Source organism: Eptatretus burgeri, chromosome 3 (assembly GCF_056783735.1).
Source record: "Eptatretus burgeri isolate ZD-2024b chromosome 3, Ebu_testis_v1, whole genome shotgun sequence".
Lineage (NCBI taxonomy): Eukaryota > Metazoa > Chordata > Myxini > Myxiniformes > Myxinidae > Eptatretus > Eptatretus burgeri.
Window position 1 is genome coordinate 122484172 of NC_140963.1, and position 15520 is coordinate 122499691.

The 15520-nt window shown below is 40.9% G+C and overlaps 1 protein-coding gene across 7 annotated transcripts in view; it reads left to right on the top strand.

Annotated features, from left to right (window-relative positions):
• Positions 1–15520, top strand: part of LOC147030884 (uncharacterized) — a 227547-nt gene that overhangs the window by 166784 nt on the left and 45243 nt on the right. For all 7 annotated transcript variants that reach the window (XM_085875426.1, XM_085875424.1, XM_085875423.1 and 4 more), the window contains 2 exons: positions 7891–8024; positions 8152–8232. In XM_085875426.1, the coding sequence (XP_085731552.1) occupies positions 7891–8024; positions 8152–8232 (215 nt within the window). The remainder of the gene's footprint in view (positions 1–7890; positions 8025–8151; positions 8233–15520) is intronic.

Here is a 15520-nt window from a genome sequence, read left to right on the forward strand (position 1 = left end):
AAATCAAACAAATGGAAAAAATGAGTCTGGTTGGGTGACATGAGGAAAACGAAGGCACCAAAGTGCAGTTTTAGTCGAACCTTCTTCATACGCCGAAGCAGTCGCTGTGAAGAGGGTTTCACTCAATCGGAAAGAGAGTAACCAAAATCCTTCAGATGTTTATGCCTGCCCTCTCACATGTGATGACGAGGAGACTATGGAGCTTCAAAACACACCATCAGTAGATGTCCCAGGCGGAGACGAAACTTGTTCTGGACATACAGTAGGTAGTCATACACTGAGGCAGGATGTTCATGCGGAGATTGTGTCTAACACCCAAGAACCAACTGTTGAAACCATAGTCGTGCCTAATACCTCAGAACCAGCAGTTCAGACTACAGTAGAGCCTAATAACTCAGAGCCATCTGTCCAAACTATAGTTGTGCCTAACACCACAGAACAATCTCACCAAACTGTAATTGCACCGAGTACCATAGAACTGCCTGTCACATCTACAGCCACACCCATTACCTCAGTGACTTTGAAGCAGACACCTGAAAAGTTAGAAGGAAATCTGCTTCCTGAGCATTCCTTTTTCGTGAAACCATTTCCAATGTCTGCTATATCTGTAAAGAAAAAGGAAGCTGAAATTGAACACGAGTCGTGTGATTCCGATGATACTTGTTCAATATCAGATTCTTCTGAGTTGGATGGTGCAGCTGGAGATTCACAAGGCCACAAGGGCTTAAAGATTGATTTGAATGTTGCAAAAGCCTTTATTGAACCTTTACCCAAGTTGTCTGAGTCACATCGAGCCTCTTTGGAGAGTTCCATCATGCTGGAGGAGTTGGGTCTTGCTCTTTCCAGTATGGCGTCCGGGAAAGCTCCTGGTCTGGATGGAATCCCCTGTGAATTCTACAAAACCTTTTGGGACATTATCGGACCCGAACTTTTGGAAGTACTCAAGGAAAGTTTTCAAGTTGGGGAGCTCCCCCTAAGTTTCCGGCGAGCCGTTGTTTCCTTGTTACCAAAGAAGGGAGACACCCAATTACTCAGAAACTGGCGTCCTGTCTCCTTACTGAACACCGACTACAAGATTTTTTCAAAGGTCCTTGCCTCTCGCTTAAAATTGGTAGTCCAATCTTTGGTGCATCCTGATCAAACCTGTTGTGTGCCTGGACGATCAATATATGACAATCTTGGCGCTGTTCGTGACATTGCTGATGTGTGTGATCTTCTGCATAAAAGTACTGGCTTAATCTTTGTTGATCAAGAGCATGCCTTTGATAGTATAGATCATAGTTATCTATTTGCTATCCTAAAGGGTTTTGGTTTTAGTCGTATTTTTGTATCATATATATTCAGTTGTTGTATCACAATATTTATAGTTTATTCAAAATAAATAATGAGTTGATTCCTCCCTTTACTGTTACCAGAGGAATAAGGCAAGGGTGTCCCTTATCCGGACTCCTTTATGTTCTTTCCATTGAACCCCTTTTAGTTAAATTGCGTGAGAAACTTGTGGGATTCTCTGTCGCTCCGGACATACCTGCTATAAAAGTTGTTGCTTATGCAGATGATATCTGCACTACAATTCAATGTCAAGAAGATGTATCTGAACTACTTAAAACTATGAATAATTTTACCCTTGCTTGCTCAGCCAGAGTAAACTGGACAAAGAGTTGTGCCTCCTTTTTTGGATTAGCAATGCATTTTTCCTTCCCAACACTACCTGGCAATTTATCCTGGAAGAATAATAGTGTTTACCATTTGGGTGTACACCTTGGTGATGCTCAAAGTATTCAGATAAACTGGGATGGACTAACAGACAAAGTCTACTCCAGACTTCAGAGATGGAGGGGCCTTCTGTGCAAATTATCATTTCATGGAAGAGTTTTAGTTATTAACAATTTGGTCTCTTCCATCTTGTGGCACAGGTTTATTGTCTTGCAGCCACCTGCATGGCTAATTAAAAATATTCAAAAACACTTAATCGATTTTTTCTGGGGTGGTATGCACTGGCTTCGACCAGGTGTGCTCAGCCTTTCTCGTAATGAGGGGGGTCAAGGGCTTGTTGACATCACCAGCAGGATCATGACTTTCCGCATTCTTTTTGTGAAAAAGTTGCTTTATAACCACATGCCTTTGGAGAGTTTGACCCTTTGTTTGCTAAAGCAAGCGGGCCGGCTAGGATATGGCCGTGAGCTTTTTTTGCTCGACCTCCTGAAGATCGACGTGTCACCACTTCCTCTGTATATGCAGAGTGTGATCAATGCTTGGCAAGCTTTATCACTGCAACGTGAGGTCACTTCCTTTACTGCCTCGATGTTCTTAAATGAACCAGTTTTCTACAATCCCTGTTTTACAGGAATCCCATCCTCTAGGGCTTTTGTGCAACATTTTGTGGGGTCCAATATACTTCTTGTGCACAATCTGCTGGATTTTTCAAAAGAAAGATGGAAATCTGGTCATGAAATCTCCACCATTACTGGGTTGAAATCAATTCAGATAATTGGTCAGCTTTTTTCTGCTATCTTAAAGGCATTAATGAGTTTTGGAGTGGGTTTCAGGAGTCTTTTTGATATTGTGGATTTGCCCAATCAATATGCCTTCCCTGTTTTGCTTTTGGACTGGGATGGCAAATCTGTACCTTTAAATTCCATTGAGAAGGGGAACCTGTATTCCTTTTGTATTCAGTATATTTTTGCTGATTCAGTTAAAAGTCCTTTCGGGATTCAATGGAAAGAACATTTGCCAACTTCGACCCCTCTTGTCCCTGCATGGAGAGGTTTATATACCCCCCCCCCCAATTTCTAAACTTTCGGGCGACCTGCAATGGAGATTAGTGCATTGCATCCTCCCTTATAATATCTTATTGCACAAGTTTTCCAATGAGATCTCGGAATTGTGCCCATTTTGTGAAAACAATGAAACGCTTTGTCATGCATATGTAGATTGCATAAGACTTGTCCCTCTTTTTCAGTTTTTGCATGATATTATTTTAAAGATGGGTCTTTCTTTTTCCTTGGTGAAATTTATTTATGGTTTCCCTAATTCCTCTAGTTTCAAATCTGAGACTGGTTTGGCCAGGTTTTTGGTTGCTGAAGCAAAAATGGCAATTTATAAGACAAGGAAAAAGAAGGTGGAATCTGCGGATGCTTGTTCTTGTGTTTTATTAACCTTTAGAACTTTAGTTTGTCTCGCATTCAGCTTGATTTCTTTTTCTGTTGCAAGTATGGGAGAATGCAGGATTTTGTTGACAAATGGTGTGTAAAAAATGTTCTTTGCTCTGTTGTAAATGAATCACTTGAGTTTCCTTTCTGATTTAAAATGTATGAATCAACCTAAAATGTTTTTTAATAATTGGTTGTTCATCTGTTTTGGTAAAATATTTTTTTCTACCTTTATAAATACCCTCTTGTTTGTTAAAATATATTTTGTTTGCTTGCTGTGAAAAACAGTTAAGTGTTGTGCTGACGCCTTTGTCTTATTGGTGAGACACCTTTTTATACTTTTGTAATAAAAGAATATAAAAACTCAAATATATCTCTCTCTCTCTCTCTCTCTCTCTCTCTCTCTCTCTCTCTCTCTCTCTCTCTCTCTCTCTCTCTCTCTCTCTCTCTCTCTCTCTCTCTCTCTCTCTCTCTCTCTCTCTCTCTCTCTCTCTCTCTCTCTCTATCTCTCTATCTCTCTATCTCTCTATCTCTCTATCTCTCTATCTCTCTATCTCTCTATCATCTCTATATCATCTCTATATCATCTCTATATCATCTCTATATCATCTCTATATCATCTCTATATCATCTCTATATCATCTCTATATCATCTCTATATCATCTCTATATCATCTCTATATCATCTCTATATCATCTCTATATCTCTATCTCATCTTCAGTTATCTTACCCATCCTACCACTTTTGGTACTCTGAATGTTTTTGTGAGACAGTTTCTTTGAAACATCTTGCATTCTCCACCTGGAAAGAAAGTCCAACTGAAGCCAACCTCAGATCATTCCACAAAGGCCGCAACAAGTATGTGTCTACTCCTCTGAAAAGCCAGCCCATCTCGTCTTCAGTTATCTTACCCACCTTCCCACTCTTGGTACTCTGAGTCTTTTTGTGAGGCAGTTTCTTTAAAACAACTTGCATTCTCCTCCTGAAAAACAAGTCCAACCGAAGGCAACGTCAGATCATTCCACAAAGGCCGCAACAAGTATGTGTCTACTCCTCTGAAGAGCCAGCATACGACATCTGTCCGATCTCAAGAATGAGCTTTCAAACTTATCTCCCTTCTCTAAAACCTGGTGGTGTCTTGTCAAGTCTGACTCTGGTGTATGCTCCCCTTCCACGCCTTCTGTTACAAATGACATCACTGCTGATTCCGTTTGTGAGAATGCCGAATGCCTCAATTCTGTTTGCTTCAAAATTCTTTCTCTCTTCTCTCTTCTCTCTTCTCTCTCTCCTGAAATATATATATATATATATATATATATATATATATATATATATATATATATATATATATATATATATATATTGCACCTGAAAAGGTGGAAAAGTTTCTGGCAACTCTGGCTCTGCAACTAGACCAGACGGGATCAGCTCACGTGTCCTAAAAACCTACTCTGCTGCTATTGCACCTCCTCTCTCTGCCCCTTTCACCCTGACATTTAACCTATGTCATCTTCCATTTGTTTGGAAAGCAGACAACATCACACCATTACATAAAAAGGTGCAAAAAAGGATCCTCTTAACTACAGACAAATTATCTTATTTCCAATCATCAGCAAGGTCATGGAATCCACCATTGCAGTTGATATAAAATCATTCCTTTTCTCCAACAGCCTCATCTCTGATCATCAATTCAGATTCAGACCTCATAACTCTAACTTGGACATGCTGCTTCGACTCTCCCAACAATGGTGGAGGCCCTCAATATCAGACATGAGATCAGCGCCGTCTCTGACCATATCTCAAGCTTTTGATAAAGTCTGGCATCCTGCCCTGCTCTCCAAACTGTTTTCCGATGCAATCCAAGGCCAACTCTACTCTTGGATTACTGACTTCCTCCACTCTCGTAGACAGCATGTGGCTCTTATGGAACCCTTTCTTATCCTCTCTCTGTCAAAGCTGGAGTACCCCAAGGCAGTGGTCTAGGTACCATCCTATTCCTAATCTTCATCAATGTTCTCAATGACTCACTGGAAAATCCTCTTTATCTCTTTGCTGATGACTCCATTATCTGCAGGGAGATCCCTCATCCATCTGACAGACAGGCAGCAGCCTCTTACCTCTCCTCACACCTTGACAGAATCATAAACTGGTCAAACACTCACTTAAACTCTTGGGTCTCACTCTCAGCCATGATCTTTCTTGGGAAAACCACATTACAAAATTGGCCTCCAAAGCCAGACGTCGATTGGGCATCGTCCATCATTGAAAGTCCTTCCTTGGCATACCTGAGCTCCTATCTACCAACATGGCTTTCATCCACAGCTCAATGGAGTACAGCTATCCCCTCTGGGCAGGCTCCCCTGCTTTACATCTTGCTCAGCTTACGCTGTGGAAACAAAAGCCTTCAACTTTCACGATGAAGCTGAGTCTCTGGGCATATCACTTCGCCATCGTCACCAGGTTGGTGGTCTCTCTGTCTTCTTCTGCCCCATTTTTGGACTTGCACTCTCTGCACTCTCAGTGCTTTGTGCAGGATGCATGCGGTCCACCAGCAACCCCCTTTTAGTGAATCTGCCTAAATCCAGAATCACTGCTCACCTCCACTCATTTATTCCTCTTTTTTTCCCCCACCTGTGGACCAACTTCCATACTCTCTTCAATCTCATTCCTTCCTCCAGGTCTTCAAGACAGTTGTTCACCACCATCTCAAGTCATCCCCCATCCAAAACCATGATCTTTTTTGCACCTGATAAACCATCCCCCCTCCCCCCACTCCTCCCAAAATTTTGCATATCTATTCATATTGTCCACTCCTTGCATTCTCCCATACCCTTCATCATTACCTACATCCCTTGTTTGGTGTTTTCCCCTTTCTCCTGTTGTTACATTTGTTATGTTGTGTTCTGATTTTCGTTCTGTGTCATAGCACTTCCACGAACATAGAGCATGTATATAAAAAAGTGGGGATGGGATTGATGCCTTAGGGTTGGGAGGGTGAGGGTGATTACTTTGGGTTGGGGGTTGGAGTTGACTAGCTCCACCTCTGCCAAACTAAAAATGATGGAGTTCTCCCTTTCTCATCTTTCCTTTTCCCCCTCTCCCTCTGCGCTTCTCTGTTACCCCTTACCCCTCTTCTATTACACCAAATACAGATCTCACACCATATCCACTATTTTGCAAGTGACAAAATTTGCTCCAAAGAATAAAGCAAAGGGTTTAACTGGTGAACTTGAAGTCACCGAGGTTAAAGCGGCACTATTGGGGAGGGGGGGGGTACCATGAGAAAGTCTCGCTCCTTGACAGCTATTTCCAAGCTCATCATGCGATTGAAAGTGAGGCTCAATATGTAAGAATGACCAGTCATGAACTTGAGAGACTTGTCCACTCCAAAATCTCCTGAGACTTCTACATTCTCTTGTGTGACTGCAACAGTCCAGAAATTTGCTGCGACAGAACGTGTCACACACTCCAATGACTAGCATTTCAAATCAGCATGGCCATTGCCTGACACATGTTCCAAGCTCTTCGTTTCAGAATCAACACATCACAAACACCAAATTCATGTGACATATGCCAGAGGTCATTTAGAAGAAAGAAGGACATTGCCAAACACAAATGCCCAAGAGCTCTCTGAAGAGGTGGGTACATCCCCTAAATGCATGCCTATAATTTAGCTGATCTGCCAAATTATAAGAGACAAGGTATCACGTATCTCTTGGGAAAACCTTTCAAGGTTCAGGATCCTAAAAGTGGTCGATCACCAAACCAGGGAGCACGCAGATTTCCAAACACGCCATTCCCAGACACTAACCAATTCACAAATTTACCCTTCCATCTGTGTCCACCTTACTATATTCTACCCACAGCCTTCAATACCTTGTTTATTAAACAAAAATTGGTGATCTTGGGGTGCCCCAGGATCACCAAAATTGACCTGAGGAGGAGGAGGAGATTGGGACCATACTCTGTGCAGAGCATTGCTGCTGCTTAAGCAGTCTCCTTGGCTATTGGGCACAATCCTGGATGGGTTGCCACTCCAACACAGTATACCAGCATGCTGGCACTCATTTTGCCGACCTCAGAAGGATGACAGGCTGAGTTAACCCCACTTAGTATTAATTCAACAGCTGAGCGGGATTTGAACTCAGAACCCTAGGATCCAAAGCCCACCACCCTAACCATTAAGCCAACACCAGGAATACAAAATTGACCTGAGATCACCTTTAATTTGCTCTTTGGAATGCAAACTAAACTCGTGGTGTCCCTGATTTGGTCCAACTTTCGATGTATTCTGGGATGCCCTGAGATCTCCAATTTAGTTCTATAAATGGCAAACATTTGCTGAGGCACCTTTGCACCAGAAGGTTATACCGGAAAAGTGGATAACACCTTTCAGCTTCCAGACCAATTTTGTTTGCTGCAAGCTTAAAGTTTAAAAAAGATGTTTGGAGGTGAATCGGTCCTGGCTCGCAAAACGTTCATTGCATTGATTAGTTGCGATGGCCGTTACACTCCTGGCAGAATGTTTGAATGTTGACAACAGGTCATGAATGCTTCTGTGATTCATCAACAATCCTGGATAGGTCATCAACCTGTTTAAATTTCTGTTCAGCAGCCATGAGAATAAAACCCACAATAATGTGGGCAACACAATAATTTGCTTCACTCATTCCACCACCAAGTCACTTACATTTATTGGGATAACATATATAAACTTTCTGTGCTTGCATGCATCAGGTATACAGGAGGATGGAGGGAAAGTAACTTTTCGAGCAAGAAATTTGAGGGAGGCTCGGCTTACCTGGATTGGCCCAGCTCTGTCCCACCCTTCAGCTCTCTGCTACAGGGGAAAGATATATTGGCGATTCATGGTGGGTTATTGATGCCCAGTAACCTGTTTGCAGTTTCTCAAAGTCACAACTTTCATGAAGCCAATAAGTGTTTTAAAAGGAGTTCTTTATGACCATTCTTTGACTTAAATGGAGATGCTGTGTGCAGGTAATAAGAGATGGGATAGTAAGTGACGAATTGGAAGGAAGAGATGAGCAAGACTGTCTTGAGTTGTTGCCAGACACCAAAGTAAGTCTCTATTGGCTTATTTTAACCTTTCTGTAAAAATCATTTAAAAGTATTTATCCATGCAAAAGAACAAAGGGTTATTTGTTTCTACGAAAACATAAATGTACTTTTGCGTGGGTCCTCGGGACACAAGCAGACAATGGAGGAACATTGTTTATGGGATTTCATATGCAATGAGATTTGAACCATGATGAATTGGGATTTGATCAATACTATGTGCAAAGAATAATATAAGAAAACATAGCAGGCCCATCCATTTAATCAAATAACAAATTGACAGTGGGTTCTCCTTGCAGATGCGGGACTGTCATTTCAGGTGCCTTGTAAGTTGTTGCAATGTCACTTCCAACCAGATGATCAAATGGGGAGAGGGAGGGTGATGTGGAGGAAAGATTGGGGGGGTGGGAGTCTTGGACTTGCCTTTTGACAAGTTTGGGCATCATCGCATATCACATACATATTTCTAATCTTCTGCAGAACACAAAACACCAAAACTTACTGAAGCTTAAGAAAAATGATCAGTTGTTGAGCAGATTACATGGGTGGTACTTATTTCACCCATGCAAGAGGAAATGTAATGTATGTAGATTAATACAAGTTAAATGTGAATGACATGGGGGTGGGTTGGGGTATTATTTGGTTGATCTTTTTGACCTAGACAAAAAGGAAAAGTAAGATAATTTTATTAATTCCAGTTAAATATGAACCACACACATATAAGAAGCAAATAAAGTGTCAATACAGTGTAATAATGGAGGTTACGGTAGTACATTGGCTATACTCCACACCCCACCACCTTCCACTCACCCCATCACCTTGAATGCACACCAAATCAAACGCCATCCCCCAATTACCCCCTGCCCCCCACCTACATATCAATGTCCCATTTTCTAACTATTCATGCAATACTTTGTTATTATCTGTTAAAATGCCTATGTTGATGTAATGTAGATGTTTGCGCAGTTGTATATGCATGTGTGTTGGCTTTTTTTTCTACAAGCTTGGACTTAAATTATGCATCGTCTTAATTTTGTCCTTTGATTGCAAAGATGTCACCTTACATGTACTCACCTGGCTCTTAACCAGCCACACAAAATATTTACTTTAATCACACCAGATGTATTGATGCTCACGACTCCATCCTCACTATCCCCCACTTCCCCATCTACTGCGACCACTCAGCATTCCTTCATTCCTGCTCTCTTCCCACAACGTGCAGTTTCTATTCCTTCCAAGCTGCACACCTGCACACTGTTCTTGCAGACTCGTGCAATTACTCTGTACTTTGAGAACCAAGCTTGTTAAAACGCTCTAAGCTTTTTCACTTTCAAGGGCTTATTCCATTTTCTTAGTCCTTTTCGTGGGATGGCATAGCAAACCAATTGTTCATTTTGTGATAAAAGCACAAAATTTAGGACACTTGTAGACAAATAACTTGGGAATAAATCTGGATGTTGGGCCACTGCAAATTATCTATCACACTAACAGCCATGGCAGACATTTCCAAAATGGCCACCAAAAGTCACACTAATTTTATTGACCTACTTGACCCAGGTGTCCTATATGTCACTAATCTCCAATCATAGTTGTGTTTTCTGTTCTATTTGACAAGTAGGACAACATATGGCCATGACTGAAAGATAACAGTTTTAAATTGAAACAAATATTACATACATTTTTATATAAGTTTTATATTAAAAATAATTAAGGAAAACAAACCACAGTCAAGTTTTGAAGAGGATACTTTCCAAACATAAACATATCATACAAATAACAAGCTCAAATGAGCTAAGATCCTCGTCCTCTTAATGATGACATCATAAAAACGAATATGACGTCATTCTGATGTATCAGGTTTGCTATAAATTATCTGTGCTGATGCCCGGCTTGATTCCGGCAAACAAAATTCAAACAGCTTGCCTAGTTTCGGAGATAATGGTGTAGGCGATTTCCATTAGCGGCGATATTATGACGTCAACGTTTTTTTTTGGAAGAATTTCCAAAATCGGAGATGGTTACTGCCTGTGCGTGGGCTTTCTGCATATACATGGCAAGTTTCACGAAGATCCGATGAAAACTCTGGGTTGTGAAACAAAAAATGTGAAAAAATAAGAATGACATCATAAAAATTGATATGACATCATAGTGATGTTTCATATGTGCGGTAATTCATCTCTGCTAATGCCCTGTTCGATTCCCGCAAACAGAATTCAAAAAGCTTGCCTAGTTTTGGAGATAATTTTTTAGGCGTATTTCCATTAGCTGAGATATTTTGATATCATAACTTTTTTCTAGGAGAATTTTCAAAATCGGAGATGGTTACTGTCTGCGCAGGGTATTTTTAGCAGCATCTCGCGTAGCGACCGCTGCTCGAAGAGAGCTCGGCGTTGTTGTTGTTGTTGTTGTTGTTGTTCTTCTTCTTCTTCTTCCTCTTCTTCCTCTTCTTCCTCTTTTTGTGAAGACAAAAGTTTTGGACTCGGCTCTGTTATATACAGGATCCGGATCTCCTTAAATACTGAACTCCTGTACACATCGTCGCATTGAGAGTGCCTTTTGAGAGCGTCTATCATGAACTTTTAAATATATTTGAACATTTGCTTTTAAGTTTCGAAAAGTTCACGTTACTATTTAAAGATTATTCCATTTAATATATTGTAATTTCGTAAATACACTATTTTCTCGTCATGAACGAAGATCGTCCATGACGGATGTGACGTGATGGCACGTGACGAAATATCGGAAGTTGTTTTTTTTTTTATAATTCTTCCTCTTCTTGTTCTTCTTCTTCTTCTTCTTCTGGTGAAGACAAAACCTTTAGGACGCTGCTCTTGGACACATTTGTCCTTGTTAGGAGAGCTCCGCGTCGTTCTTCTTCTTGTGAAGACAAAACCTTTCGGACTCGGCTCTTTTATATACAGGATCCGGATCTCCTTAAATACTAAACACTTGTAAACATCCTCACATTGAGGGTGACTTTTGAGAGCGCCTATCATGAACTTTTAAATATATTCGGACATTTGCTTTAAAGTTTTGAAAAGTTCACGTTACTATTTAAAGATTATTCCATTTCATGTATTGTAATTTTGTAAATACACAATTTTCTCGTCATGAACGACGATCGTCCATGACGGGTCTCGCTCTTGGCTCCGTCAAGGCACGTGACGAAATATCGGAAGTTGTTGTTGTTGTTTTTATTTTTATTTTTCTTCTTGTTCTTGTTCTTGTTCTTCTGGTGAAGACAAAACCTTTAGGACGTGGCTCTTGGACACATTTGTCCTTGTTACCTATATACGCCAAGTTTCAGGAAGTTTCGATGAAAACTGTAGGCTGTGAAACAAAAAAGTCCACAAGAAGAAGCAGAACAACAACAACGTAGGTAAAGGCCCTGTCACACCTTGACGATTTAGCCAGTGTATGCCGACATATGAAAAATTTGTCTAAAACGCTGGCACACATCGAATACGTATGGGTAAGTTTTGTATACGTGAAGAGCACGCTGGCATACGTAGTAGTACGCTGGCATACGTCGTAGTATGTCGAGCTGTTAGACAAATTTTCCATGCTTGAAATTTTTCAACGTATGCCAGCGTATGACTCACATGTTCCGCATAACGCTGGCCATAAGTTGTAGGCACGTTACGCGATCGTTGACACACGTCGACACACGTTACTTGTAAGTTACTCATAAGTCGAAACACGTCGAGGTAATGGTTAGCGTCAGTATTCCAGACTCCCTGGTTGTTTTCTTTTTTCTCTTTTCTTTTTTCTTCGGTATGACGATGATATTGACACTTCGATTTCTAGTGCGGTTATAATATAATATTATTAATAGGCTGCCGCTCAATGATTTAAATCATAACCGCACTAGAAATCGAAGTGTCAACATCACCGTCATACCGAATAAAAAACAAAACAAAAAAAAAAACCAGGGAGTCTGGAACACTGATGCTAACCATTACATTGACGTGTTTCAACTTATGAGTAACTTACAAGTAACGTTTGTCAACGATCGCGTAACGTGCCTACAACTTATTGCCAGCATATGCGGAACGTGTGTCATATGCCGAGTACGTCGAGAATTTTTCAACATGCTGAAAATTTGTCAACGTACTCGGCGTACTACGACGTATGCCAGCGTGCTCTTAACGTATACAAAACTTACCCATAACATATAGCGTATTCGGCAAATTTTTCATACGTCGGCATACGCTGGCTAAAACGTCAAGGTGTGACAGCGGCTTCACACTTCAATGTCTCATGCGGTTATGATTTGAATCGTCGAGCCGCAGCCTTTTAATAGCCTACGCCACGTGATCGTCGGCGATACGCTGCCGCTCGCTATGCATAAGTTAGACTATCATTGGGCATAGGTTGTGAACGCCGACAACACGCTCAACATTCGTTGATATAAGTTATCTATATGTAATCGAAATGTTCTGTGTACGCTACTATTACGTTATGCATACGTCCAACTCGTTATGAATACGTCCAAAACTGGAAAAAAACATCAATAGTTCAGCGTACGCCAGCGTTTTACATACATTTTGATACCTTGCCATACGCTGGCTAAAATGTCAAGGTGTGACAGGGCCCTAAGACTTAGAGATCCTCCACGAGGATCTAAAAACAACATTGTCAGTTTGCACAGTCTCCCTCACAAGAGCACAGTTTAGTGCATGGAAGCGATGCTTTCTTGCATTGCAGTTTTTAGTGCAACTTTTCTTGCAGCCACAGATCTGTTCATAGCACAATTTGCATGCTTCTGGCAGTGTTCACCAATGTGGCTCATACAGTCCATCTGCTTTGATCCAGCCCCAGCAGGTAGGTGAAGGAAGTTCAAGGTTTGTGAGCAGTGTCTGACCCCCACACATGACCACCCTAGGAGGTTGCTCTCTTCACATGCTGTTCCAGTGCTGCAAGTGTCGGTGGAATTTGCTGCACAGAGTTCTTCCTCGCAAACAATTTATTTCTTGCCTTGTCCACTTCTGTGCACTTGCTGGTTCGGTCATAAAAAAATAGTTGACAAACCTCTCACTAGACCACATAGTGTCTTCTGGCATATCACATGGTGCACATACCAGTGTCAGCAATGCATCAATTAACTCTGGCAGAGACTTCCATGTTGCCCATGTTGTCTTCTTGCTATGTCTAGCAAATCTCGATACTGTATAGTAACCATTCAGTGTGTGGAATGTGAGAAGGGCACATGCTTTCTCTAACCATAGGCAGGCAATCATTTGATGTGCGGCCAGGTAGTATAAACTGTTACCGGTTCTGAAGGCGACCCACAGTTCATCTAGCCTCAGCTGGTAGTTGCTGTGCCACAAATGCAGTCAACACCACAACATCAGAGTGAACAGTGTGAATAAGTATCTGGTAGTGACCGTGGCAGGCAGTGTGTAAGGCATGCAATAGCATCCACGTAACTGCCTCTCTGTGGCTACAAGGGCAAGCATGTCGAGATTCGGTAATTCTCCTTTAGTGACCACCTGTACCCCATCAGTGATGACAAGTTCCTTACCATCCTCAACAGGTGATCGAATCAGGGCCTTTGACAGGAAGGCATACAGATCTGCCTTATTGCTGGCTTTATGTATGAAGTTTGGCCAGTTTTTAGCTAATTCTGTAGTCGTGGCAACAAGTCTACACACTCCCTTTCCACGCTTGGCTCTTTCTGTGCCTTTCAGCGAGTCACTCATCTACTGGTCCCACACCAAGTCCTAGTGAGATACCCTTCATAGTTGTCGGTGAACAGATGGGATGAACACCTGATGGATGTATTGATCGAATGTCTTAGCAGGAGTGGGTTTCACCATGTGAACAATTTCTGCTCCATCAAGGATTGCACTGGTTGTCACAGGAGCCTCAGACTGGCCCTCAGATGTCATCCAGGCATGTGATAAGATCACTTTTGTTACCCAAGTGCAATATTCCTCCATCTGAAAGTGCTGGGGGACACGCTTGATTCTCATGTCGAAAAAACTCGTCAATGCTCTCATCCCTTTTCTGGCAAGCAATGTACAATTGTGAGAAGAGCTCCATGTCACATTGATGTCAACTGCTGCTTCCCTTTGCTGAAAATCTTGGCACTGGAGCTATTGAATGACTTCAATTTATTGCGATAGATCATATCACTGACTGACTTGGTCCTTTCCACAAGACACTGTTTTGTGAAGGTCCTGAATTGTTATTAACCAATGTTGTAGGAATTTTGAACGGTCTCCACTATTCCATGGTCTGCATTCTCTTTGGTATCCAAATCAATCAAGTCAATGCTCTCAATGAAGTTGCACCTTGAATGTTGCACTTATGGTAAGAAATGATTCCGCTGGCAGCTAAATTGTAAAATGGCTACCATGACTTTCAGAGTGGAAATTAGTGGTGGCCCAATATCTAAATTTGTTCAGAATGGATTGGACTAGGTCTGTGCCACATTTAGTGCTTTTATCACAAAATTAACAATCGGTCTCAAATATGGAGCTATGCTGCCTTACTATTATGCCAAACCTATATATATATATATATATATATATATATATATATATATATATATATATATATATATATATATATATATATATATATATATATATATATATATATATATATATATACACATTTATATATATATATATATATATATATACATATATATATATACGCATTTATATATATATATATATATATATATATATATATATATATATATATATATATATATATATATATTAGGGTGTTTCATTTTTTCTGAAGTGCAATAATTTTATCAGCACAGGTTTGCCTTTGAACCTTTCCTATAAAAAGTGCTTCATGCAAAATCTTAGCGAAATGGGACCGTGTTAACAGGTCACACACTTTTGAATGGTATGTTGACGTTTTTAGCAGCGTCTCGCGTAGCGAACGCTGCTCATAGAGAGCTCGGCTTTGTTAATCTTCTTTTTCTTCTTTTTGTGAAGACAAAACCTTAATCTCTTGGCCTCAGCTCTTGTATAGACAAGATCCGGATCTCCTTAAATACTGAGCACATGTACGGTGCCTTTTGAGAGCTTCTATCATGAACTTTTAAATATTGTTACAAATTTGGAATTCAATTGCACACAACATACAGGTTCCCTTAGTCAGATATGTCAATAATTGCATATCGATATGTCGATAGCAATACCGATATGTCGATATGTCGATAGCAGATACCGTTCTTCGGCTGCTGGACACGTATCAGATTGCTGACAAGATCATCGGTCTCTCATTTGATACGACTGCGTCCAACAGTGGCATGATTAGCGGAGCC